This window comes from Falco cherrug, chromosome 11 (assembly GCF_023634085.1).
Source record: "Falco cherrug isolate bFalChe1 chromosome 11, bFalChe1.pri, whole genome shotgun sequence".
Taxonomy (NCBI): domain Eukaryota; kingdom Metazoa; phylum Chordata; class Aves; order Falconiformes; family Falconidae; genus Falco; species Falco cherrug.
In genome coordinates, this window is record NC_073707.1 from 21,975,061 (window position 1) to 22,002,938 (window position 27,878).

Here is a 27,878-nt window from a genome sequence, read left to right on the forward strand (position 1 = left end):
CCTGCCTCTGCCCCGCTCTTGTTTGTGTGTGCCTTTTAACATGCCGCATATGTATCCGTGCCTGCCAGTGGATGTCTGCAGGGTTTACATTAACCAGCTCAAGCTGAAGTTGGTAAACAGCTATTAAAGTTTTGCTCTTCGTGTCTCCAAGGGTGTCATTTCTAGACGAGGGAGTCACTTGCATCCTTTGACTTGCTACGGGCTGTTCTCTCGTTTGCAGCTTAAACAGATCTTCTTCCCACTCAGCTCTGCAGACCGAGAGAGGTTTGTGCCTGGCACAGGGAGGGGAAATGAATCTCCTGTAGCTTAGCAGGGAGTGCTCATGTTTTTACCTGTTTCCTCGACCGGAGGGAGTCAGGCTCAAAACCCGCAACTTCAGCGTTTAAAGTTTTTGCTCCCAAGCACAGTCTGCATCTAAAACTGCTCTTTTGCCCTGGCACAAAATGCTGAACCCAGCAGTTCCTCAGTTCTGCAGGAGGCTGCAAACTGGGTCTTGATTTTATTTGGACTGTCACACTCGAAAGTTTCTTGGAAACCAGATCCCCGTCCCAAACGCTGAACGGCACCGAGTGGAGAAGCCGAAAGCAAGTCCCGAGCACCGACCCCAGCTGCAGCACCACCACTACAGCTATTTATCCTCGCACAGGTTTTTTTTTTTCACACGTTCTTGCCTTCTGTTTTTACTGGAGCCTCCGACCTATTGAGAGGCAAATTTTAGCCATCTGGCAAAGCAGGCAGGAGGAGGAGGGGGGAGAGAAAACACAATGTGCATGGGCACACACACACACACACAAAACTCTGGAGATTAGGGAAGACAAAAACTTCGCTGAATGCCGCCGCCGGTGCTGCGCGCAGGGGCAGCCCCGCGGCGGGAGCGGCGGGCGGGCGGGAGGACGGCTCCGTGCGGGCAGGTCTGCCTGCCTGCCTGCCTGTGGGGATGTGGGGAACGGCTGCAGGCAGGGGAAGGCGTGACCTGCATGGAAAATGCCAGACAACTCCAGACGCACACACACATAGGCGCACACACGCTCACAAATCTCCGGACAGAGATAAGGCGGACAGCGGAGCGCTTGGAAGGAGTCAAAGCCGTCCCCCGCAAACCGAGCAGCCATCCTCCGTGCCAAACCCACCGGCGAAGGCGCCCGGCGGCAAAATGAGGTGAGTACCCCCGCGATGTGCTGAGCCCGGGGTCCTCCAATGTGGTCTCGGGGCACAGCCGGGCAGGGGCCGTCCCGCGGAGGAAGGTTTCCCTCTCATCACTGTGGCTTCGGTTTACTCCATCGGCGAGTGAACAAGGGGTTACTTAATGCCTCGGCTTCGTGCTGCATCCCGGCGCGCATGCTGGCATCCCGGCATCCCGGCAGAGCCGCGGGGAGCCCCGGGTGATGGCACACCACCGGTGTGCCGCTCTGTCACGGCCCACGGGAGAAAGGTGCGAGCAAGGCTGGGTGCGCCGCACAGGCTTCAGGTCTCGGTGCACACCACCATCATCTATCACTTTTACGTGAGGTTAAGACTCTCTTAGCGTGGGGAAGAAGTTTGATGTTGTCTTGCCTCCCCTGTTTAAAGGGAAAGCAGAGAGCTGCGCTGGCAAATGGCCCGCTCCAGCCAAGGAGGTGATGCCCATTTACACCAGCTGAGCATCCAACCCTGTGCATGTGCTCTGACCAGAGGAGAAACAGTTTTTCCCTTCACACATTTTTGTGGTTTCAGACAAACTGTCAGAAAAAGGCATGTTCAACCTCACTCTGCTTGAAAGAAAAATCAATCCAAATTTCTCAGCTCCCATTAACTTTGCTTTGTAATGAAGAGCTGGGAAAAGTGACGGCACTACACAAATGAACCCCAGAAATGTACTGTCTTGGTTTTGAAAGAACACAGACAGTTTTAAAATAATCCACTTCTATAGCTTCAATTTCCTCAGCAGCATACCTAAATCAAGCCCTGATTTTGAAACCGGGTGTACGTGTACATGTGAGTAGTTCCAGTGTCTGTAACACACACCTACAAGCCTTTGCCAGGCCTTAGTACCTATTTTAGAAAGTGGAAATTTTTGTCTCTAAGAGCTCTGATTTCCTGCATGTTTCTTTTTTTTCGTGCGCTCCAGTGGGTGTAAGAAGCCTGAGTTCTGTTCCTCTTTCTGGGTCCCCTGCATTGGCACAAGCTTTTGTGTTTGTGCCTCCAGTGCAGGCAGTGTTCTCCCCTTGCACAGGGAAATACTTGGTTTATGCTAAGTTTCATGCTCAAATGGAGCTCGAGGCTGGTGCGAGGTCAGCTGCGCTGCCACTGATTTACCCGCCCTCTCCACCCTCCTCTGGGACAAACAAGTTGGTAACAAGTTGGGACAAACTCTTCAGGCTGAGATTTTTTTTTAAGCTGAGTTTGATGACAAAAAATCTCTAAGGATCTCAGCCTCTGTGTGATTTTCCATCTGGGGTGAGTGATACCCTAGGAATTGAAGAGAAAAAGCAAAAGAGAAAAGAAAGGAAAAGAGAGAAGAGTGAAGAGAAGAGAGAAGAGAAGAGAGAAGAGAGAAGAGAAGAGAGAAGAGAGAAGAGAAGAGAGAAGAGAAGAGAGAAGAGAAGAGAGAAGAGAAGAGAAGAGAAGAGAAGAGAAGAGAAGAGAAGAGAAGAGAAGAGAAGAGAAGAGAAGAGAAGAGAAGAGAAACAGAAAATAGTGGAGAGTAACATGCTGGGTTACACTGGGGCCCTGGTCCATCCTTGCCCAGCTGCAAAGTGTGCTGTTTATTGAGAGTCATGATCCCAATTTGGCAGGATGAGGCAAAGCAGTAATAATAATAATGATACTTAGCAGTTATTGCCATGATGCTTTCATTAAACAGATTTAGAAAGCGTCATTATTTTATTAAGCATCCTTATGTTTATTCTTCCATTAAATGAAGATTTGTCCATCAGAGCCCCATTAGTTAAAGGATGTGTTGCCAGCAGCTGCTGCTCCCAGAAGCCTGAGAAACACTGAGCTCCTGATAGCACCTGGAGCTGGCTGGGAGCTGCAGGGGTGCCTTTGCATCACACATCACCCACTTTTCAAAGGGGCTTTCCCTTCCTGCGACCTATGTGCAGCTCCCACCCTCACCTCCACCTCCCCACGGCTTGGTGCGGGCTTTGCTTATGGTGACACGGTGCTGTACCTCCTCTGCCCACCACTCCAAGTGTGTGACCTTACACAACATACTTGGGAAAACAGACTGTGCCCTCGACAGGTTTTGGCATTGCCAGAGTTTCATTTCATCTCTTCACATCTGTTTTCCAGGTGCCCCCTGACCTGGTCCTTTTGCGCCTTGCTGCTCTGCACAGCAGATGCCATCGAGCTGACAGACATGTTTGGGGAGATCCAGTCTCCCAACTTCCCTGATTCCTATCCCAGTGACTCAGAAGTGATGTGGAACATCTCTGTGCCCGATGGATTTAAAATCAAGCTGTACTTCATGCATTTTGACTTGGAATCATCCTACCTCTGTGAATACGACTATGTGAAGGTGAGCTGTGATATCATGGGGCATATGGTGGGGTTGACAGCAGACCTGTTTGGCCAGCTGAGAGAGGGTAGTGCTGGAAAAGTTGGGAACAAGCTGGTTTTCCTCATTTATTGGGCAGAGGAGTTGTCAGTCCAGTGGACAATGGGGAGAGCACAGGTAAGCTGGTGACATCCATTGGACTAAAAGTGAGCGGGACACCAGATTCAGAGCTTACTCGCAGAGGACCAGAGAACTGAAAGTATTTGGGCATCTAATTCTTATTGGACCCAAGGAGATTTATGCACCCATGAGGTAATGAAACCCCTGTGGCTAAATCCCCAGCCTGTGCCACACTGATGCCAGCCACGTGCAAGGAGGACCCCTGAGTTGGGCACCCCTCACCAGGCCATGGCCATGGGTGCACCTTGCAGCCAGCCTGGATCCCTGGCCATGGCTTGCAGGCTCTTGGGACACCCTGTCCAGCCCCCAGGGAAGCAAAAGGGAAAGGTTAGGCCTGAGCTTGAGGCTGCCAGTCTGGGACCACAAGCAGAGCCTCCCACAGGCTGTAGGGCACAGACCCAAGGCTCCGTTGGGTTCAATGCAAACCCATTTCATGGCCGAGATGCAGATTTCAGGGCCACTGCTGGCAAATACCTGCAGTACAAACAAGCAACGGAGGTTCCCAGGGTGTTGTCATGGCCAAAGCCACAAAAGATTTCAGTCTGCTTCATTGCTGGGCAGTAACCCATCAGAAACGGCAGCGGGCCACACACTGCAGTGCCACAGAGCATCCTTGCCTCGTGTACCACAGGTCTCTCCAAGATGGGCTCTCCTTCGTTTCCAGGGGAAGCTGGATTCTCCGTATCTTTGAACTGGGTCAGGTTTGGTGCTTTCCAGCAGACCAGCGGGAGCAAGCAAGTGCTTTCTAGGATTGCCTGGCTGAACATGCCTTACCCCATCACCCGGCACAAGCCTCACCCTGCCCCGCTGCACAGAGCCAGGTAGAGGTTGCACTCAGCTCTGGAACCAGAAAACTCAGCCTTGGTGCTAGTTGCCAGCTAATTGAAATTATTATTTTATTCTTGCCCTAAGAAAACAAAGCAAACATTTGTGTTTTTTTTTCCTCTAGGATCTCTTGTTCGCTGCTTTAATTTCCCCTTTGTGCTGGCACTCATTCTGCTACTAACAGCTCTCATTGAGGTTTGATTAGTTCTTTCTGCTTCTCCTGGATCTTCTCCAAGCACAAGGGCCAGGGACATATATAGAGATATATTGCTTTAAAAACCCAATAAGCTCAAGGAGCGGATTTCTTGGAAACTTTCCCCATTCCAAGCTTTACCGCTCCTCCTGCCTTTCACCCCCTGCTCATTTTTCCTTTTTCATAAGGTTCCCTGTTATTCAGCCATGGTGCCAACTTGGCACCATAGCTCTCCCTGCCGCTGGATTTCCATAAGAAGGCGATATTTTTCACAGGGATTTAGATCTCAGCTGTATAAATTTGCTCGGGGCTGTAACTCAGCTTGCAGAGCCTCCACCGCAGAATTACATTTGAAAAGTGCTGGAAATGGATGGATTACGGGAGATCTATAAGCTACTCTGCTGGATAGGGGTGCAATCTTGATGCTGCTAAACCACCAGCTTAGAAAACATCAAGGAGACCAGCAAATGACACCATGCCTATTTTTCTTCTTGGGTCTGTGTGTCCAGCTTCTGTCTGCATCAGCGCAAGATTTAAAAACAGAGCCACCGTGCTCTACAGCAGCCAGCAGTGCATGGCTACAGAATGTAATTATAGACCCGACACACATAGGTGCTTCTCTGTAACACACTGCCAGTCCCAGTGAAGATGCTCATAAAGCCACAGGTGGTATTCTGTGTTCGATGGCACTCAGTGCATTCCCCCTCCATGTACTTGTTCCATTGTTTTCTGAACTCATGGGTGACTTTAATCTCTGCAGCATCTTGTGGCAGGGAGTTGTGCAGGTTAAATACATGATTATACGCCTCCACATGTGTGTGAGGAAACACCTTCTTATTTTTCTGACCATGGGTCTGACCAGGCTTTCCATCGGGGTCTTCATCATCTTGAATGCCATAAGGAGGTCAAAAAGGGGGGCTGAACAGCCCCGATGCAAGGTGGGGACCCAGCTCAGGACAGGCAGAAAGCTGCCGTGCCCTGGCTTTTGCTTTCCTTACCTCCATGGCTGCCCACGCCCCCGAGTTCTTGAGCAGTGATAGAAAGTCATCCTGAGTGGCGAGCTCAGGGCAAGCCAAGCTGTAAACCCCTCCAGATCTCTGCCTTCGGGGTGGTCTTCAGAAGGGAACAGTTTCCAGAGCTCTGAAACAATGGCTAATTAAAACAATAGCTGTTTATTCATATATATACACATATATGCATGCATGCGTGTATGTATATAAAAAGAACATGGCTCCTACAGAAATGCTTACAGGCCAGGAGGCTCGTTTTCGCAAGCAGGGACAACAGAGAGGGGGAGTGGTGCTTTGGTCAGGAAGTGAGCCAGGAGGAACAGCCACCCCCAAAACTCCCACCCAAAGAAGTCCCATGCAGATAGGAAACACCAGCCACACGCTGCCTTGGGAAGCTGTGCTCCAGGCCCCAGCGCCTCACAAGCAGCCTCTCCCCAGGTTTTGGATGGCTGCTCTCAGCCGCCTGCCAGGGCCAGGGGGACCAGGAGCAGCCACTCATGCTGGGCTTTCAGCCCCTGCCCTCTGCCGTGCTTCTCAGCAGGCTCTGCCTGGCTCGCTGCTGTCTCCAGGGAGCTCATTTGGGAGTTTGTCATTTGCAGGGGGGTGGCACTGTGGTTTGCCCAGCTCCTTTCTGGGGTCACCCAGTGAAGAACACTTCTGCACACAAGTCTCCAGCACTGGACTGGGGCATCTCAAAAGCCACAGCTGCGAGCAGGCAGTCAGGTTAAGTGTCTTGACTAGTGTCACTGAGGAGCGCTGTGGCAGAGGCAGGGAGATGGGTGATGAAATCCCAGTGGAGGGCCAGAGATGGGAGATGAAATCCTGACTTCTGAGGGGCCTTTGTGAGTAAATCCCTGACCTTATTAGGGACATCTGAGTCTGGGGTCCTGTCCATGAGGTTTTGCACATTGCTTGGTCAAACCCTGGACTGAAATCAGCCCCTGAGGTCTTGGCAGCCAACTTGGGACCAGCTCCTTGATGGAAGTGAGGATCGGGCCTGTGGTGACAGGATTTCCCCCAGGTCAGCTCATGGTGAGTCCTTGCTGGCTCGTGGTCCTTGTGGGGTTACACCTCTTCACCCCAGTCCCTACCACTGAGTCCTGATTCAGGATGGCACATGCTTGAGACCTGGCAGGTTCGGCACGTGCCACAGGGCTTTCCCTGCACTCCTTCAATCCCAGGGGCTGTCTGTGACAGCTCTCTCCAGCACCGGGTCAGGAGGGCAGAGGGGTCTGTGACACTCTGTGGGTCCCATCTCCCCTGACACAACCCACGCCTCCCTTGGATGCACCTCTTCATGTTGTGTTCAGACTTTTGCTTACATGTGGTAATTGGGACACTTTTCTGCAGCTAATGTTCACACCCATGTCCCCAGGATCTGTGCCATCAGGTGCTCGCCCAGCAGGACTCCTACTAACCCCATGTGTGGGTGCCCAGCAGCTGGCCAGGCGTCTCAGGCAAAACCAGTGGCTGCAAATAAATTTACCCACCCGAGTGCAGGATGTAGTTTTTGCTGGCCCCAGTGAGGGACTGGTGAGGGGAAAACGGGGCCAAGCTGGGGAGGCAGGGCTGCAGGCAGAGCAATGTCTCGGGGAGGGGGATTATGAAAGATTTGCAATGTGACAGAGCCACATCGCCCCAAGGTTTGGCACGGTGTTTAGGGTGCATAGTAGATCGGCTTTGCAAGCAGCATCCTGAGCTCGCAGTGTGCCATCCCCTGCCACAGGCGATTCGCATGGGGCAGGGCTGCGTGCTGCACCGTGCCAAGTGCTCAGCAGCACTGTCCCTGGGGACACCCTCAGCGCTCTACACAGCGCTGGCAGGGGCCATGCAGGGCCAGGGAAGGAGCTCGATGCTGCATTCAGGGCAGTGCATGCGTAGCCTGGGGCTGCAGGAAGGGTGCACAGGACCATTTACACTTCCCTCTGCTCAAAGGTGGGGGGAAAAAGCACAAATCTGTGCTTGGCACAAACTGGATGGTCAGGAGCAAAACATCCTTTTCTAGTGCTGTCAGCCAGCCTCAGCCAGGGGTGTGGGATCCCAAGAGGAACAGTTCAAATCCCAGGAGGCAGCTGGGATGAGGGGAGGGCCCAGGGCTTTGCTGCTTGCCTTTCCCATCCTGCTGGGTCTGCACAGAGGAGTCTGGTAGCACCAGCCACCCCCTGAACCACTGGGGACCACAGTCATGCCCTGTGCAGGGGAAGGAGGAAGGTCAGGCATGGAAGTGAGTCAGCAGCTCTGTTAGCACCCCAGCATCTCACCTGGGGTTTTCTCGCACACCCAGCCCCCCCAGGGAACAGGCCTGACCCAGAAACAGGGCATGTGGGTGCATTAACCTGCGGGAAGGGATGGTCTCCAGATGCCAAGCCAAGTCCACAGCAGGGGAAGCCATCTTCCTCTTTCCCCAACAGCACGGCTGCCATGTATGTTCCCATGGGAATTCAGGTATGCATCTGCACACAAAAGGACCCTTAACATACATCAGGGAGAGGTTCTCCAGGAGACCTAGATGGAGGTTCCTTCTGGAGCTGTCCCATCCCTGCCTCGTTTCCAACAGTCAGCAGCAGGAGCGGCATCAGTCATTTTGCAAAAAAAGCCCTCCGTTCATCTGGGTGTTGCCTTCTTGCATGCACTCTGCAAGGCGGCTTGGCAGGGGCTGCTTCATGCCCTTCCCTGTCTCTGAGCATCTCCTCCCCATGTCATGTTCCCAGTGTCTTCAGCCCAGCGCTGTGATTTCTCGGCCTAATGAGCCATTTATATATATTACAAGTGGTATGTTTGGCCTTCATCAGTCCAATTAGTGCATTCCTGGAGGGCTGGAGAAGGGGGGGGTGGCGGCTGCGTTTCCGTATTGCCGGCTCCCTGCTCCTCTCCGGCGGCAGACACTGAACCGCCAGGCCAAATTCCCCTCAGTGTTTGCGGTGTTTCGTTAACCCACCCGCTGCAGGAGGCATCTCCAGAGCATCGCTGCTCCAGCATCCCCAGCAGCCCATGCTCTGGGGCAGCATCTCTTTGTTGACAAGCAGGGGCACTCCAGCTCTTGCCCAGAAGGCGGAAATCAACATGGGGCAGAGGGGGGCCACACAGCTGGGGTCACCGCTTCTCTTAGCCACAGCCCAAGCCAAAATGCAGGGGGACAGAGCCACAGCTGGGGAGGGACTCCTATTTGCCTCCAACCAGAGGGGCAAAATCTTAATGAGGGGATGAGGAGGCAAGCAGAAAGAGGGAAGACCGCAGGAGGCAGTGGCAAGGGTAGATTTAAGGCACGAGGGTGTCACTATATTTTATTTTTCAAAGGAGAATTCTTTCAGCGTATTTTTATAGGGAATTTCTCTGCAGCAATTGATATTTCCCTCAGGGACACATCTTCTCTAGTGAAAACGTCGACATCATGACCCGAGAAGGAGAAACTCCAAACAAACAACCAGGATTTAATTACCAGCCTACTCACTGGATGTAAATGATCTATGAAAAAGTACACAGTCCTCAGCAGAAGCAGCAAATATTAACCAGGGATGATGACCTCTCTGTTTAGTTTACTGCTGGAGGGCTGTCTCTGCTCCCTGTGGCTCAGGGCATGGGACCCGTCAGAGATAAGGGGCCATGGATACCTTTGGTGACGAGACCACAGCTCTCCCGGGCCTCATCCTGCCACTCCAGGGCTGTATCCAGGGATGCTAGAGGCAATGTTGGGGCTGACCCCATGGCAGGAGCATCCTCATGCCGAGGCACAGGGCACTGGGGAGGTTTTCCCGCACTTCAGTGATGCTGTGCTGTGGGTCCTGCACTGGAGAGGGATGGGAGCTCACATGGTGGCTCGTATTGTCCCTGCAGAGGTGACAGCCACCAGCCTTGCACAGAGGATTTGGCTGGAAATTGCTCCTTCCCACAGCTTTCCTTAAGAAAAAGCAGTTTCTGCAGAAAAGGCTGCGTGCTGCACACTTGCACAGCCAAGACTGCCTGTTAGGGCTGAAATGCTGTTTCCCTTCGTTTTTGGGGATGACACTCCGGTTTTTCAGTCTGAAACACTACTTCATTTCATAACAATCTTTCTTTCAGATTTAAAAGAGATTCTAAAGCACCACAGTATATTTCAAAGGAATTGAAACCAGATGGATCCCAAATTCCTTGTTTTCCTTTTTTTTTTTTTCAGAACGTTGTTTCACAAAAAAAAAAAAAAAAAAAAAATTCAATTGGGTATTTGTCCCAATGTGGGGCGCGTGTTTTTTCTCCAAATTCTCAAAATTTATCATCGGAAAGTCTCTCTCTTTTCTGGCCAGCTCCAGCTTGTATGAGAGGATGGAAAATATCTGGAGGCAATGTCAAGGCATGCTGTGTTGCCATTTCCATGTTGGCTTTCCCTGGTGTGAGTGAGTTTCCGCCTGCTTGTTCAGCCCTGGGAAATTTCCCTTACAGCCCCAGACCCTCCCCAGCAGGCACATCCCGAGGTTCTCCAGGAGACAGGGATGCAGCTGAAGGAGGATCTCACCTCGCTGAGGCCACACAAACCAGGGACAGCATTGCAACACCTCTGGGACCCCATGGGTCCCCAGGCAGGCGGCTGTTTTCCCTAGGCATGGGCTGAGGGACTGCACACTTCATCATGGCCTCAATAGCATTGGCTTGGCATGAGCAGCGGTGGGCTGGCGGGTGGTGTTCATCACATTCCTCAGTCTAGGGGTTATTCATATCCAAATCTCCTGGGGGAAACCAGCTGGGAGAGGTTGTGGATGAGACAGGAGCTGGGGATGAGATGTGCAGGAGAAGGAGATGGGGTCAATGCTGAAATGGCGCTGGAGAAAATGCCAAGGAAAAAAGAAGGGAGGGGGTTTCCAGGAAAAAACAGATGGTTTTACAGGGATTACAGTGCTTTAAGGCACAGGCAAGGCTGTGCTTTAAAGAGATGCACATAGAGACTAGTGAGCATGCTGGCATGCCAGCAGGGCACACTGGCTCATTGGTCACCTCCTGTAGACCTCTGGGTGAGTGGCTCCGGGCCAAACAGTGCCTGGCAGTGCAAGTCTAGAGCCAGATAGGGACCCTGGGTGGCAGGGACAGGACTGAGTTTGTCCAAGCCAGCCCAGGAGAAAGAAACACCACCTAAATTACAGCTGCTGCTTTGAGCTGGTGCAAAATCGATGAGCAGGGGCTCCTCTGGCATCCCAGCACCCTCCCAGTAGTGCTTTCATGCAGATGCTGCTGCCTAGATCAGCATTTGGGCCAAGGGAGGAGGTGAGGGGGAACATTTCAGGTACAGACAGCTCTGAGTGGTAATGACACAGCCCAGGGCTGATTTTCACACCTCTTCTTCCCCACTGCCTGCCCACATCCTCACCCCACCTTCCAAACAGGCTCCCTCCCTGCATCCTCCCTTTACACCCCCCTCTTCAGCTCCTCCCTACATCCCTGATGCTACCTGCTCTCAGCATCCGCTTCAGAGCGTGGCCTCCAGCAGAGCGAGCAGACCCGAGTCCCTGTGTTCATTTTGCAGAAATCATGTAACTGCTTTACAGCATTAACAGCATCTCACAGAGCTGGAGCAGTGGGAGTCACACCTGCCATGCTCTGAGCACCCCCAGGGTCACACTTGGCTGCAGAAAGTGAGGTGAATGCAGCGGGAATGACTGGAACATGCTGTTTCAAAGATACCTTGGGAAGAGCTGAGGCAGCACGAGGCTCAGCAGGATGGGGCACCAGGGGGCCAAGGCTGCATCCTTAGGCTGTGGCCATCAAAGGCAGCCGGACAGGCAGCCTGCCCCACGGAGACACTGCTGAGCCCCGGCAGGGGACAGGCTGGGCAAGCACAGACGTGAGCTCTCTGAGGCCGACTATGACTCCAAGCCCAGCATGTCCTCCTCCAGCAAAGCACCACAGCCCCTCCGGGCTTGCAGACACCTGCGCCCTGCCAAGCGCTCACCCATTCTTTCTGCTAACAGATTGAAGCTGAGGACCAGGAGCTGGCAACCTTCTGCGGCAGGGAGACAACGGACACAGAGCAGGCTCCTGGCCAGCAAGTGATCCTGTCCCCAGGGCCCTACATGGGGCTCACATTCCGGTCTGATTTTTCCAATGAGGAACGCTTCACTGGCTTCGATGCCCATTACACCGCTGTGGGTAAGCAGCAGTTAAGCCTGCAGGACCATCTTGCTAAAGTAGCATAACAGATTTCCTAGGGTACACCCCAGGCCAGCCCTGGGAACCCTAGCAAGAGAAATCCTTGTGTGCATCCCTTGGGCCATATGGGACTCGCTGCATGCTGAGGTGACCCACCACATGGGACAACTAATTTCTCAGTGCTGTGGCAAATGCCCCCACGAGGAGTGGTGTGTGGAGGGCTGCAGAGTGACCTCCCTTCCTTGTTATCTCCATCCTAGATGTGGACGAGTGCCTGGAGAAAAGCGATGAGGAGCTGGCATGTGACCACTACTGCCACAACTACATCGGCGGGTACTACTGCTCCTGCAGGTTCGGCTACATCCTCCACTCCGACAACAGGACCTGCAAAGGTACCACCCAGGCACAGCTCAGATGTGAGGATGGTCACACAGAAGGGTCCCTGCCTGGGCAACAGACGTACCAAACACAGGCAGAATTGCCTTCTTTTGCTGCCAGGAGGGATGAGGTGCCTCTTCCCCTATAAACCAGTAGCCTGGGACTGGAGAGTGCCCAAGGCCTGCAGTCCTCTTGTATGGGAAGGAGATGTGGTTTCTCCCATGGGCTGTGCTCCTCAGCTAAGCTCTATAGAACTCCTCAAGTCAGAGAAATTAAAAAGTTTAGTCTCTGCTCTGAATCTGCATCACGTAGATAGCAGGGATTATCCCTCAGCCCAGGACCTCTATGCCACAGGCATATTTGGAGGTTGGCTGTGAGGTTCTCCTTGGTCCACGGACACAGCCAGCAGACCCCACTCCACCGGGAGGGCTCCTGAGTGCGGCTGGGGTTGGGATGTCGCTGGCAGGGCCCTGACAGAGCCATGGCTGTGTTTCAGTGGAGTGCAGTGACAACCTCTACACCCAGAGGAGCGGGGTGGTCGCCAGCGCCGACTTCCCCAGCCCCTACCCCAAGAGCTCAGACTGCCTGTACCGCATTGAACTGGAGGAGGGTTTCTTCATTACCCTGAACTTCGAGGACAGCTTTGATGTGGAAGACCACCCTGAGGTGACCTGTCCTTATGACTACATCAAGGTGAGCTGGGCTCTGCACACTCTTCCTGTCCGGCTCTCCTGTCATTTCCCCAGTGTCCTGGTGATGGGACCAAAATTGCCCTGGTCTAAACAGGGCTGATGAAGCCAACAGGAGCCCTGTGCTCAACTGACCCCGTGTCCCTTACCATGTCTGGTTTTGACCCTCTCAGCCGATAGTGACACTCTTTCAGTTCGCTTCCCCCCCAACTCATGGTGCTTAAGCCCTGCTGACCCCACTGAAGCCCCATCCATTAGCCTCAGGGTGAAGTGATCCTCAGGGATCAAAGATCCCCCTTAAATCTCCCCTTCCTCTTCACCTCTGCAGATCAAAGCTGGCCATAGGGAGTTTGGCCCTTTCTGTGGAGAGAAGTCCCCAGGACGCATCGAAACCCAGACAAACAGCGTGCAGATCCTCTTCCACAGTGACAACTCGGGAGAGAACAGGGGCTGGAAGCTGTCGTACACAGCAATTGGTAACTCCTGCTGTTGTCCTCTGTTTGCGGTGCTTGGGCAATGGGAAGAGCTTTATAAACCCTTTATAAACATTGTGGAGACCGTGAGTTTGGTGGTCCATGATCTTGTCTCCAGAAAGGGTCTGCCAGAAATGACAAGAGGAGAGGAATAAAGTAACACAGAGCCCTCCCTTCAAAGGATGCTTTTTTTCCCTATGCCAGATGGACATTGCAAAGCAGAGCTGTTTTGGGCAGGATAATTGCACAAGCTACTGTTATTAGCTGTCAGCTTTGTAAGGCCCAAAGCCAGGGTATTACAGACTGGAGGAAAGGTCTGGAGCCTCCACTCCTAGAAGAGCCTGGCTGAGCCATGCCAGCGTCAGCTAATGGCAAGAGGCAGGGCAGGGATGCTCAGACTCTGCTACGTGGACTGGGTGTCAGAGCTGGGATTCTACATTTCCTCCATTTATTCAGCTGAGTTTTGGTTTGCTTCATTTGCTTTTTATTCAAAGGAAACCCGTGCCCACTGGTGCAACCACCGATCAATGGGAAAATCGAGCCTTCTCAAGCCAAGTACACCTTTAAAGACCAGGTTGTCATCAGCTGCAACACAGGATACAAAGTACTGAAGGTATGGGGTGATGGTGTGGAGCTGGGCACCTGGGTAGGAAAGGGGATATCCTTCCTCCCAAAGTTCTGGGACAGTGAACACAACCCAAACACCATCCTTATCCCTTTCCCAGGGGCAAGGAAAAAGCCTCCTCTGACAGCCACCAACTTTCCTTTCCAAAGACACAGGGGAAGAGATGAGATGGCACTTTCCCAAGCCATCCTCTCAGCATCCCTCCACAGCCAGCCAGCTCACAGGATGCCAAGCTTGGCACCTCTGCCAGAGAAAAAGCCAGCAAAAGCCCCAGGGGAGCTGCCAGGGCTCTGCCTGCTCCTCACCTTGGCAGGAGCTGGCTCAGCTACCCAGGCAGCCCTGCAGATGCCAGCCTCCACAAACCAGAAGGTCCTCTGGGACTTTGGGATAGCTCCACCAAGTTAAGGGGACTGGGATTTTGGCAGGCCCTTTCCAGGAAACAGCTGAGAGCCACAGGGAGTGCGGGTGACTCACAAGGTGGCTGTCTTCCCTCCAAACCAGTAGCCCACTTTGACTTCAGACATGGACCTGGCTATTTCTCTGATCTCCTCCCAACCTCATCCTTCATGCAGAGCTGCCTCCTCTACCCATCCCAACACCTAGAACAGGAATAAATGACCCCAGTTCCTTTGCATTCAGCATTGCCACTGAATTTCTGGCAGCAAGAAAACTCTTCAAGTTTTTCATTATGATTTAATTGCAATTTTTAGCTAGAAAAGTCCTCTTCCAGGGGCTCTGGATATATCTTGGCAAAATCACCAAGAAACTGATTATTTTATGGAGAGATTAACTTCCTTGTCTTGTACATTAATGGTGGATTTTTTGCTGGCATCTTCTGCACAGGATAACCTGGAAAGCGACTCCTTCCAGATCGAGTGTCTAAAGGATGGGACATGGAGTAACAAGATCCCTATCTGCAAAAGTAAGGACACCCTTCCCTGCCCTGCCAATGTTCTTTTCCTGCTGAAATCATTTCATGCTAAAGAGAGCTGCCCTGCCAGACTAGAGTTCCTTACTCAGAGACACAAACCCAGCCAGAGAGACTACATAACTGCAAAGCTCTTTTGGCTCATTCTTGGATAACATAACGGGGCTCGCTCCAAATGCCACAAGCAGGAGGTTGGTGCTTTTATTTAGATTACTCATGTAACTTGATTTGCGAGCCATTTGGCTGTCTCCCTGTCAAAGAAAGAGCAAGCCTGGCTCTTGAGAGCTAGCTGTGTTGGATAAATCTGGGACAATTTGGGGTAATCTAGTTCCTGGTCCAAGTTTCCTTCCCAATGGAGGCTACTAAGACCCAGGGAATTAGACAGGTCCCAGGTAACAGCCTAAACTGGGCGCTGCTCAGCTAAGTGGAAGGGGAGAGAAAAGTTGCCCAAATATTTACAAACATTAAAACAGGAGAAAAGGGGAGAAGAAAGGAGATGCCATTTGAAAGGACAGGTGACAATTTGCATCATCTCTTCTTTCATCTAACTCAGCTCCTCTCTCAGCTCAGGCTTGGGAGATGTACCTGATAACACCTTCTCCCTTCCCCCCAAACACCCTCCGCCCTCAGGGAGGCTCTCACTGCTGCTCAGCCTGCTGTAAGGCTGGTCCAGAGAGGAGAAAAGCAGCAAACACACCCAAAGAAGGTCCCAAGACCTTCCAGGAGAGGCAGGACAAGATGCTCTCAAGGGATGTTGGGATCCAGGCTCTTCCCATCTGGGCAGATCCTTTTTCTTTTAATGATACTGTGGATATTACCTTAGAAGAGTATTTCTGGAGTTATAATTCATGTTTTTTCACTCAAAATGGAAACTGGGAGGCTCTCAGACCTGCTAAATAGATCCATATTTGAAAAGGCTCTTTAGAAAGTGTGGGGTCAGTGATGCCTCTGCCCTGCCAAGGATCTCACCACTCCTACAGCTCTCACTATTATGTCCCATTGATTTCATCCAGCCTGAACAGCAATCAGATAAAAATTGACATTGTGTAGGAAAAAAGAGCAAAAATCTAGGAAAATATTTTTAACCCCCAAAGGTATTTTTTGGAGAAAATTGAAATAATTACCTGCATTATTCCAGCCACGCTGGAACTGATCCCTTCTTGTGTGATATGACTCACTACACTAAATTTTTAAGACTTTTTTTGGAAAGGCAAGAAGCCCCTAAATGGGCAATTCAAGCCTCCAAACTGCAATGCTCCTCACCTCCCCAGGATTTCTGGGAGAGGCAGGGCACAAGCAAGAACGGTTTTAGAAAGCGGTGCAGAAAATAGAAAACTTCGCGGCCAAGGTGGATAAAATCCAGCTCCATGGCCTGGCAAGGCTAAACGCAAAGCCGCGATGGCTTCTGCCAGCCACTGTCCCCAGGCTGCCCCAGCCAAGCAAAGCGAGCAGGTCCCTGGCACAGCCATGGCTCTGCCAGCATCCACGGCACCCCGGCACAGCTCGCTGGGCACTCATTAATGATTTCTGGTGTTTTGGGGGCTGGGTTTCCTGCATGCCTCTCTCTGCTCATCTACTAATTGGGCTTTCTCTCTCTGCTCTCCTCCTTCCCCTCTGCTTTCGGTGCAGCTGCAGATAGAGCCGACAACCAGACAGAGGGAACAGCCGGCTCGGAGCAAGTGGCCGCGTGAGGCTGGCACCGGCCGCGCCGCCCCGACAGGCAGCCTGTCTCGATGCCCCTCTCTGATCTGTCCGGTACCCAGGGCAGGTCGCCTTTGCCCCTGGCCTGGCTGCCAAATTCATCTCCGTGGCTTGTCTAACTGGCATGGCACTGTTAACCCCCCTGCGCCTGGTGCTTTCTTAACTCCGTCTCGAGAAGGGGGAAGGAAGTCTGGAGCCCAGCCCCACTTCCCCGCTGTCACGCCGCCCCACGGGAAGGGTGCCTGCCTGGCCCCGGCGCTGCTGCCTGGGGACCACGTGCTGCCGCCAGCTCCCGGCACGTCCTCCGCATCCCTCCCTCTCCGCTCGGATGCCTCGGCGGACTCGGCTCCCCCTCCAAGGCAGCGATTGCGCAAGGAGCGCGGCATGGCTGCCTGTTGGTCGGTTGGTTGGTTGGATTCAGCCTCCTGTTGCCCTTCCTCCCTGGCCCAGCGTCACAAATAAGAAACACTCCTTCCTCTCCTCTCTCCCAGAGTCCTGGTGCCTTTCAGACCCTGTGGGCAAGGAGGCATGCAGGATGGGCTGGCATTACCAGCCCTTGCCTCCAGTCACTGAGCCATGGCACTGGCACAGGGGGATGGATGCTCCTCTGCCTCCCCTTTGCTCCCCACTGCTGGCCTAGTGGAGGTGAGGACGGGCTGGCCTCAGGCTGATGGCAGCTGAAGGAGGCCAGAGCCCGGTGTCTGGCCCCATTCGTGTCCCCAAGAGCCCAGGGCATGCACTCAAGAACCCCCAAAGGCATCAGAGGCTTCACTGGGAGGATGCAGGGATGTGGACCAGATACTTGGGAGAGGAGGAGGATGATGTGCATGCTGGGGAGCTTGGTCCACTTCTGTTCCTGCAAGGATGGAGATGCTAAATGGCCCCTTTCCTGAGGGAAAAGTCTGGAAAGGCTCACGGCACAAACTCCCTCCCCTCACCCTTTCAGCAGGTCCTGGGACACTGGTAGGGCAACACCTCTGTGTAAGAGCCCGTTCTCCAGGCATACAGCCTGCCCCAGGCCTGGGGGACACACAGGGTGGGGGTGGGCTGTACCATGGCCAGTGGATGCTGCCCTGCAGCCATGAACAACCCCAGAGAAGACATGCAAGCCAGGCTGGTCTCCCAACATCCATTCCCTCCTTCCTGCAAGCCCCAGCATCCTCCAGCACCTTATAAAGGTCCCACAGTTGCTGGCACCATGGTACAGGAATGCTGTGCACCCAAGCACAATGGGAAGAGGGCAGGAAAGCTCAGGCCAGCCAGAGACCCCCCAGGGCTGGTGAGAGGGGTCTGTGTCCTGTCCTTTGCCCCTCTGCAAGGCACAGGTACCCAGAATCTCCACCCAACCTGGCTGCACCCACACACCCATCTCATCACCACCTAAAGGGAGTGGAGGGGACCCTAGTGAACAGTGAGCTGCAGCGTTTTGCCATAAACAAGGCTTTCTTCTGCCAGGCAGCTAGGCAGCCCTTAGCATTGGTACATCTGGTGTGTCAGCTACCGCAGATTCTCTCTTTGTTAGCTCGGATCGCTGCATGAGGAGTTAGGGTTCCTGTCCTCACCCCCTTCCCATCCTGGAGCACACGGAGACCCACAGATCTCACACCATCCCTGATCCACAGGACCTGCTTTCTTCAAAGTCACCCATCCCCTACTCAGCCTCTCATCCTAAATGTGGCAGAGCGCAGCTCCACAGCACTGCATTTCCTAGCAGGATCAGACCCCGGTCCCTGCCCTCCCCTGGGGCAGGTTCCCCAGGACAGGACACAGCAACACCCGAGTGTTCTGTGAGCTGCCTACATGGCAGGGAAGTGCAGCTCCCACAGGGTGAATCCTGGCTTTGGCAGATGAACCACCTCACAGTCTGGCGTCCTTCCTGGGGTGAGTGGCACCAGACCAGTCCAAGGAACAAGCTGGGAGAGGAGGTTGTTTTGAGAGAGCAGGGTGCTTTGCAGGATCTAGGGGAGAAAGGGGACCATGGGCAAGCCATGGGGGAAGGGCAACCACACCCTGGAAATCCTTCTCCTTCCTTCAGACCCTGAAGCCACACCAGGGATGGGTGAAGCAGAGCCAAACCTGCCCATGTCCTGGGAGATGGAGCAGGTGGAGTCTCACCCGATGGTGCTGGCCTTCCCGCTGCCTGCAGACGAGCCAAGCCGCACTCTCAGTGTCCTTAATCTCCTGCTGTCACAGGACAACCAAGACCTAGGATTGCTCAGTCTGACCTGTAAATGCTTATCAGCACTGTTTGGTGAGCAAGATACAGTAGGAAGGGTGGGGCCATGCCCTCAGCAAAGCCTTGTGCTTAGGGAAGCGCCTGTGATGTGAGGCGTAGGTTAATGAATCACCGCCTGCCTTTCCCTACCTACTCCTAAGGAATTCCAAGGCATGCTCTGGGACCACCTCTCAACGGATCTCACCTGCCAGAGCAGGTTTCTTCCCCTCTCAAAGGTATAGCAGAGAGATCTCACACTAAACGAGTGCACAGGAGGGGCTCCCAGGACTGGAGTCTCCACCAGCATGAGGCGTGTTGGCCATATATTCTGTGGGCCAGCTGTGCTGCTGGTGTTCAGCCATGCCCCTCTGTACCCTGTCTCTGTAGGGTGGCTATGGTGGGGTTTCACGAGGCCAGGCTGCCCTGCCGGGGGACAGCCTCCTGCTGCCATCTGAGACCATGTCAGGCTCTGCCCCCTGCAGCGTCCTAGAGAAAGGGGATACAGGACTACACAGGCCCTTGCTCTGCCCCGTAGGACCACCAACACATGCCAAAGCCCAGTATCACCTGCCCACTGGCTGGCTGATCACCCCAAGAAACAGCATAGGGCTGAACCCCACTTCTGTGTTGGCTTTCAGTTGCTGACTGCAAAGCGCCGCTGGAGCTGGAGCATGGTTTTGTCACCTTCTCCTCCAGGAACAACCTGACCACCTACCAAGCAGCCATCCAGTACCACTGCCAGCACCCCTACTACCACATGGCTCCCAACAGCACCGGTGAGCAGTGGGGCTGGGCCGTGTCCCCACGGCACGGTGTGGGTGGGTGTGTAGCCATGCGTGTGTGCATTTGCAAGTGGGGGGACCTTGGGATGGCCGCTCTGGGATGCTCTGCAAGCAGCAGGCTATGGATTTCACCTGCACACATCATACCCTGCGTCTGCACTGCCTGGATTATCAGACTGGCCGCATCCTGTTCTGTAACAAGGTAGGATGGACTTTTCACAGCCTCAGCAGATCAGTGTGGTTGTTCTGCTCTCTGCCTTCTTACCCTGCCATCTACTACCTGCAGCATATGAAATTTTCTGTGTCTCTCTGAAAGTTGCTGCTGCTGGAGAGAGCACCAGGTCCAGTAGCCTCAGAAAGGGTTCCACAAGGCTCCCCATCCTAGCACCCAAACGTCCAGTATAACCAAAGCTGAACAGATAGCAGCGGGAACATGGCAAACTGAATTTCCCCCTTATCCCCTCAGTCCAGAACCACAGAAACACCACAAGGTGCTTTGCCAAGCACCACTGGTCTCTACACCCTTCAGACCCAGCTCTGGGGGCAGAAGCAGTGTGCACACACCCCAGCTCTTCTTCCTCATCCTCCCTCAGCAAGCAAAGCCAAAGGATTTCCTCAGAGTCCTGTCTCCCTGCTTTTATCCCCCTGCACAGCCACCAGCCCTGTGCATCTGGTTCCAGCACCCCTCATGCATTACCAGAACAGGCACTGGCAGAATTACTGGGGCGGCAGCTGCCAGCTGAGGCTGGGGGTGCAGCACAGCCCTCCAGGCAACTCAAGGCAATGAAACCAAGGGTAGTGGTATGTCCCCTGCATGGGAACAGGGCTGCCAGGCCTGCCCCCCAGGAATGGAGAACAGAGAGTGTAAAAGGGAGATCCCGTCCTGCTCTGGAAAAGGGTTCAAAGGGTCCTGACAGCTGGACATCTCCTCGCTGCAGAAGACACCCCTCATACCAGGGCCACAGCCCAGCTAAATGCTTTGCTCTCTTCCAGCGACCTATACATGCGACGCATCAGGGGTATGGAGGAGCGAGGAGCTGGGGACCAAGCTGCCATCCTGCCGACCAGGTACTGGTGCTGGGGTGGCCAGTTCCCGCTGCAAGGCATGTGAATCAGGGATGTATGAGGGTGGGAAAACCTCCATGCCTGACCTGACCTGCTTCTTCCCTAGGCAGGGACCCTGCTCCCTGCTGACAATTCCATATGCCTTGGCTATACGTATCCAACTGCTGCAATGTATGGCTGGGAGGGTGATGAGGACAGAGGCGTCCTGCTATCGCAGCTGGGCCAGTCAGTCAGGGTGCAGTGGTGGCACTGAGCAGCAGTGATGCATGTCTCCCTGGCAGTGTAGGACAGCAGTGGGGTCACAGCCATTCCAGCTGTCAGGGCTCCCCGAGCTCCCTGTTCCAGCAGACAAGGAAACCAGTAGCCCCAGGGCAGAGCCCACTGGCCATGTTCAACTCCCAGCATCACCAGAGAGAGCTCCAGCCAAGGGCAGAGAGCGTTACCTGCCCAGCACTCTGGCTGTCAGCTCCCACTAGCAGTGTGTCCCCATGCAGGAGCAATCAGCAACTCTCCAAGCCTTGCAGAAAAACTCAGCCGCTTTGCAGGGAAGGAAAAGTCCCAGGCCTTTGAGCAGTGGCAGAAATGTTTGCAGCCAGCAAGTTTCCAGGCCAGGCACCCGCTCAGGATTAAACAGAAGTCCCTGGAAGGCTGGCTGGCCATAGCCAAGTGTGGGGCCAGCTCTGGCGGCCAGGCAGGGGGGTGGAGGCAGCCCCGGGTGCAGGTTGTGGGTGGATGTGCAGGGGTGGCTCTCTGAAGAGGTGCAGGGATCCAGCTGCCATGCAGCAGCTGCAGCTGCAACCACCCCAGGGTTCAGGAGCTGGCTCAGACCCATGGAGGGTATCTGCTCTCTGGCCATGCTAAGTGACTGCGAGGCCATCCTCTCAGATTCCCTGCATCCCACAGAGCTCCAAGACCAGGGCTGTGGCTGCTCTTGTTGTGGCAGCTGCTCCCTGCATCTCTCCTTGATGTTTCAGCCTGAACTAATTTGAGCTGGGAGCATACGGGGACATCTTTTGGGGCCATAGCTGCTTTCATGGGCCATTTCCAGGCTTCCTGATTAGTGACAGAAGTCAGAGAGACTTCAGGAAAATGGAAAATCCCAGCAAGAGGGTGACACTCTCCTGAGATCGGGATCTGCAGGCAGCAGCTGGCCAGCTGCTCTTCAGATCTTCCCCTGTATCTCACGCCACCTCCCCATCAATAGAAACTCCTCTTCCAGGCCACTCCATGCTTGCCTCTGCCATTAGTGGGAGCATTTGCAGCCTGGTCAGCATTTTTGATATGTAATTTAATAGAATAAATATTTGGCTGGATGCACTTCCTCTAAAACCATCTCCCTGGGAGCGCCGTCAGCTTCAGTGCAGCAGACCAGCTGGGCTGGGCTGGGATGCAGGAATTATTTGCCTGAGCATGTTTTCTATTCCTTGCAGCACTGGGAAAGGCAGAGGACTGGAGCACGCAGACACTCACCACGCTCCCTCCCTGCCGGAGCTGCAGTTTTCCTAGCAGCAGACCCCAGCCACAACAAATCCACATTAGCAGCTCCTGGTGCTCCTGTCCCAGTTGCAATGCTGACTCTCAGCCCCGATCCCATTGCCCTGGGGGATCAGACCCCCCTTCTGTGAGGCTTTGTATCCTTCCCTTACAGCACAGGGAGCATCAGGGCAGAGTCCTGGCACTTTCCATGGAGGATGTGGTTCTCCCTTGCAGACTTGGAGGGATGAGACCAGCACCTGAGCTGCTGTGATTCAGGACTCTTCCAGCTGTAGAAGGGCAAGCCCAAATCGGCTCCCACAACCTCCCAGCAACATCAGCACCCCCAAGCAACCTGGGAGTCCCCCTCCACAGTGCTGCCACAGGCATGCATCAGGCCCTGACCACCACCAACAACCATGTCCCAGGGCTTAAGTTCCCCAGGGGAAGTATTGTCCCTGCCCAACCTGTCCAACATTCCCAGAGACACCTTCAGCATGCTCATTCCCTCCTCTCCCTCACACCAAGTCACAGCACCTGGATAAAGCTCCTGGAGGCAAACAAGGCAGAGCGTCAGGGCTCTTCAGACTTTAATTCTGAGTCTGTTGAGGAGCTGAGCAGAGGGATGCTGGTTTGGCTGCCAGAATTGTGGTGAGGACATGAGATGCAGAAGTAAAGCCCATGGTGCTAGGCAACATCCCATGGCTGAGCCTTCTCCAGCCACAGCTCCTCCAGGAGGGCAAATGCCGTGGCCGTGAGACCACAGACCTCGTAACAGGGCTCAGAGCGATGGGTGAGGCTCGGCTGATGTCACGCCCCAGTCCTCCCACTGGCGTTCCCCTGGGTTTATTGGCATATAGAGCAGGAGCCAGGCAAGTGGCTGAATGGTCTGGGAAGGGCTGAGTGAGGTCACAGGGCACAGTGAGGCTGCAGGATTACTCATTTTGCCTTTCTGCTTCTCAAGTGGCATGGATCCAGCCAAATCACTCCAGAAACTGAACTGCAAAGTGAGGAATTGTGAAGTGCTGGCTGACCTTCAAGCTGTCTTGTTCCACCTACCAGCTCAACTGTACAACAACCCCTTAAGTCACAGCCCTGTTTTACTGCAATTCAGGCTTGGCAGAACTCACAGCATCTGCCATGTCTTTGAGACAGCAGAAGGATCCCTCCACTTGCTCTTTCCCATGGAATATGGCAGCACAGATCACGTAGATGTAAACCAAGACTGAGATCTGATATTACTTAGAGTGCTTGAAGTCCCACCCTGGCTCATGTGTTTTGCTGAATCCATGTCTGACTTCAGTGTCAGGAGATCTAGTGCAGCTTTGGGGTACCTAACCCTGGGTGAAAGGCTTCATGGCCCCATAGTGTGCTATACACCATTCTGACTATCCATGTTCATGTCCAGTGGGCAACAGCTCACTCTTTACATCAAATGAGCCTGTTATTTGCAGGGTAAATCCTCCAACCTCCCTGGAGTAGGGGTCCAGCATATAGGACTTTGGCACAAGCCCACTCTTTTCATAAAGGGCTCTCCACCTCCCTTCGTGACAGGGCCACATGTGCTACAGCCCTGCCCTGACACGTACCAAGAAAGTGACCCTTCCCAAGCTCAGTGGAGATTCCTTGGTTCTGAGACATAGCTGGGCTGGTAGCCAGAAGTGTGTCTAGATAGTCCAAGGTCTCACGGCCGAGAGCATTCACATCCTCCTTTCACAGCCTGTAACAAGGATGAAGAAGAAGGCAGTGGGAAGCTACTTTTTGGGAGCAAACCTTTGAGACTAACTGGGCCTTGATTGCCCATGACCAAACCCAGGATGGACTACCGCAGAGCAGGGAGCTGCCAGCTCTGAAGATGCCTGCTTCCCTGGTCTAGCATGGGTTCTAGTGGCTCAGCTTGGTTTCAGTCCTGTCTCCTTACCAGCAGAAGAATGGCCTGCTCTGGGCAAGCTGCCGTAACCGTGGGAGCCACACACCCATGCTCCAGGGTGCATGTGTGCTTTGGAGATGCAGGAGTAGTTCAGACCCTCACCCCACCATCCTCATGAAAGAGCAATCGACAGACTGCCCCTTTTCCAGGAGGGCAAACCGCTGCCACCAGAAATGGTTCCACCAGGCAAAGAAGACGAGAAGGGAGCTTGGGCTGCCTTTAGGAAGCAAAACCCTTCAGAAGGACAGATGTGTTCCTTTCCCAGACGTACCTCCAAAGACCTCTTAGCAGAGGGGATGGGGACCCAGCCTGCTCAAAGCTCTGAAGCACACTCTGCCCTGAGAAGGCAGAGGTGGAAGGGAGGGTGGGCTTTATCCACTGAGGAAAGGAGAAGAGTTGCCCTCTGTGGAAAAAAAAGACAGAAGTGAATGTTTGGTTTGAAGATAACAAGCCATGTGGCATAATTTACAGGGACATCCCCTTTCAGTTGTTCCCTAGGTAAGTGCTGGGAGTAACCGTCCTGTCCTTTCTGTTCCCAGTGTGTGGGCGGCCAGCTCGTCCTCTGCCCGGTATCATCAAGCGCATCATTGGCGGGCGAAATGCTGAGCCCGGCTTCTTCCCCTGGCAGGCCCTGATTGTGGTGGAGGACATGTCCCGCGTGCCCAACGACAAATGGTTTGGCAGCGGGGCCCTGCTCTCAGACTCCTGGGTGCTGACAGCTGCCCATGTGCTCCGCTCCCAGCGGCGAGACAAGACTGTCATCCCCGTCTCCAAGGAACATGTCACTGTCTACCTGGCCCTTCACGATGTGAGAAACAAGATGGAGGCCGTCAACCGGACGGTGGAGAAGATCATCCTCCATGAACAGTTTGACATCCAGAACTACAACCATGACATTGCTCTGGTCAAGCTGAAGGAGAAGGTAACCATGGGGAACTACGTCATGCCTGTCTGCCTGCCCCAGTTTGAGCATGAGCTGGAGGGGCCTCACCCCAACACGCTGGGGCTGGTGGCTGGCTGGGGTATCTCTAACCCCAACATCACGGTAGACGAGATCATCAGCTCAGGCATGAGGACACTGTCCGACATCCTGCAGTATGTCAAACTGCCGGTGGTGATGCACGCAGAGTGCAAGACCAGCTATGAGTCACGGTCGGGGAACTACAGCGTGACCGAGAACATGTTCTGCGCCGGCTACTACGAAGGTGGGAAGGACACTTGCTTGGGAGACAGTGGGGGAGCCTTCGTCATCCAGGACCCGGGAACCCGGAGGTGGGTGGCCCAAGGGCTGGTCTCATGGGGTGGCCCAGAGGAGTGTGGCAGCAAGCAGGTGTACGGTGTGTACACCAAAGTCTCTAACTATGTGGACTGGGTGGAGAAGAAAACAGGCTCCTCAGAGAGGTGGACATTTCTGGGCCCAGAGCAGGAGAGATGAGTGACTAAGCAGCCTGCCGCCGCAGCTCCTTTTCTTGTTGTTGTTGTTTAATGTGCTCCAGACTCTGGTCTTTCGCAAGCAGTAGCCACGATGCTCAGCGCACGCCAGGGCTTTGCCAGCCCTCCACGTCATTTGTTTCACTTGGTCCCACATCCTTTCGCTTGCGCTCTTAGGAAATGCTTGCTAGGGAGCTGGGGGGAGGGAGCAAAGAGAAAGATCTCAGCTGGCATCCTCAGCTTGTGCTTCCCATCTGCAAACCTCACCCACATGCCCAGGGAACCTCCCTCCAAGCCAGGACAAAGGCACAGCAATGGAGACAGCATTTCCCTGCCACCAAAGCAGGGAATTGCCCCCAGCACCGGGGCTCTCCAGCCAGATCTCGCCATCCAATGATGCAACTGCAGGAACCACAGAGACTACGGACAGCACAGAAAACCCAGCTGGGCAGGCCTGGACCTCACAGGTCCCTCATGCTGCGGAACACCTTTTCTGTGCAAAGAGTAAAGAGAGAGCCCTGGCAGCTTGCAATCATTTTTATTTGCAAACAAATATCCCCACCTGATAGCATCTCAGCTGATGTTCACCTGGCCCCAGGGATGTGACGATGCACCCACATTAGTCCTAAACTTCAGCCATGGTTGCCAAGATGGAACAAACCCAAATGGGCTACCCTTATCCCACCATGTGGGATGGGTGCCCCACAGAGGACACAAGGACAGGGAGCAGGTCTTGGACTCGATGTCACCCTCACTTCCAGCCACCAAAACTTCTCTGACCCTCTATCATCTCAAGCTCTCTCCAGTCCTCCCCCCAGACTAGCCCTTGGAATGGTTTCCAACCACAGCAGACCTCCCAAGGAAAGTTTTCCAACACACAAGACAGCATCACATCTGCTGTACCTAAACAATACTTATTTTCCTCAGAATCATTTCAGATAAAATGCCCTTCCTCGGGGTTTCACCTCTTCTTTAGGGACCTGGTTAGTCCTGCACGGCAGTGCATTCATTACTGCACAAACCTACTCCTGCTTTTAAGGCCATTGATTTGGCTGATGTACAGGTTGCTGATGGTGTTCAGTGTTTGTTCATGGGTCTTCTGGCCTATTGCAGATGTCCAAGTCATTCTAGACTGACCTCAACTCACCTAACACACCAGAAGTATTCACATCTCCCCAGCCTCCTCCCTATGCCCCATGCAGACAAGTAAGCCCCACCAAGGAAGAAGGTCAAGTGAACTTACTTTCCTTCAGCACAGACATCATCTCCTTCACTTGCCAGCGAAGCCCTCCTATAGCTGTAAGCAACTTGCAAAAATTGCCTGCTGTCCTCTCTGTGTGCCTGTAGCCTCCTTTGGGCCTCTCCTCCTCCTTCTCCTCCTCCTCTGGTTTTGCCATGCAAGGAAGGAGTCAACAGCGAACAAACCACTCTGCCATTTCGCTACTGTCCAAAAAGCCATTTGTAGAGCATGTAGAGGAGCAGAGGGCCTAAGGAAGGTCAAACTTGCAGACACACTAAGAACTGTACTCTTGGCTATGTCATGTAACTGCAAGGTATTTTTATACATATATATATATTTCTTTTTTGATACTACATTCTGTAAAATATCCAATGTCATGTAAGGATGGTTCTGTGTAATCTTCCTCCTGAGAACAAAATAAAGCTTTGATATGTACTGAATTTGTGCCCTGAGGCTTTTATTCCAAGAGGAACGTGGCCAAGGCTGGTTGTTAGTCTCTGCCACACACACCTGCACTCCCAGGGGATTCCAACACTGATCCTCACCCCGATGGCTGCTCAGCCATGGCCCACACAGCCTCATGGGCTGAGAGAGACCCTGACCAGCTGTGAATAAAAATTACGAAAAATGGCAACAGATGAGATCTTGCCTTTCAATTATTTATAGCCTTAGCACATCACTGAAGACAGGGGCGGTGGCAGGAGAGTGCAGCAACCTCTGTGCTGAGAATAGCAATTAAATCTGGGCTCAATTGGCATGCAGGAAAAATAACAGGTATGTGACTTTTGCTTTAAAAGGGGTGAAAAATCAGCCTGTCCCTGCTAGCTGTTGGACTGAGAGAGCGTGTCTTCACAGCAGAGGCTCTGCAGCAAGATGGGAGAGGCAGGGACACAGCTCTGCTGGGCATCTCTTCTCTGCATCACAGGCTGTGAAAATCCAGTCTTTGGAGAGAGCTTAACATCATGGGCACCATTTCCTACCATGTGCCTGGATCCAGGGCTGAGAGCTGGCTTATTGATCCCTATTTTCCTGCGGCACAGAACTGAAATAACAGTGCTGGGCTCCTCCAGGCTGACAGCAAGAAGGAGGGCAGTGGGTCTGGCTCACTCATTCACGGGTCTGCTAACAAGTCCAGAGGCATCAGAGGG

General features: G+C 53.5%; 1 protein-coding gene across 2 annotated transcripts; it reads left to right on the forward strand.

Annotated features, from left to right (window-relative positions):
- The first annotated feature begins 196 nt into the window (after nt 1-196).
- On the forward strand, nt 197-27,170 carry MASP1 (MBL associated serine protease 1). Of its 2 annotated transcripts, XM_005443632.3 has the most exons (11): nt 197-1,158; nt 3,274-3,499; nt 11,623-11,800; nt 12,061-12,192; nt 12,675-12,871; nt 13,196-13,343; nt 13,835-13,953; nt 14,809-14,887; nt 19,448-19,585; nt 20,585-20,659; nt 24,599-27,170. In XM_005443632.3, exons 1-11 carry the CDS (start codon nt 938-940, stop codon nt 25,492-25,494), a joined length of 2,409 nt encoding a protein of 802 aa, XP_005443689.2. In that variant the 5' UTR covers nt 197-937; the 3' UTR covers nt 25,495-27,170. The 2 variants fall into 2 exon arrangements, with proteins under 2 accessions (XP_005443689.2, XP_027667631.2); XM_027811830.2 differs by lacking the exons at nt 19,448-19,585; nt 20,585-20,659; nt 24,599-27,170 and adding an exon at nt 16,523-16,731 and having other exon boundaries at nt 861-1,158.
- Nucleotides 27,171-27,878: the final 708 nt, after the last annotated feature.

Excerpts from the sequence above, each read along its gene's own strand:
- MASP1 (XM_005443632.3), top strand. The coding sequence starts at position 938 with ATGTGGGGAACGGCTGCAGGCAGGGGAAGGCGTGACCTGCATGGAAAA. Across the intron at positions 12,193-12,674 it reads CGACAACAGGACCTGCAAAG|TGGAGTGCAGTGACAACCTC; the intron begins GTACCACCCAGG and ends GCTGTGTTTCAG. Across the intron at positions 14,888-19,447 it reads CAAGATCCCTATCTGCAAAA|TTGCTGACTGCAAAGCGCCG; the intron begins GTAAGGACACCC and ends GTTGGCTTTCAG.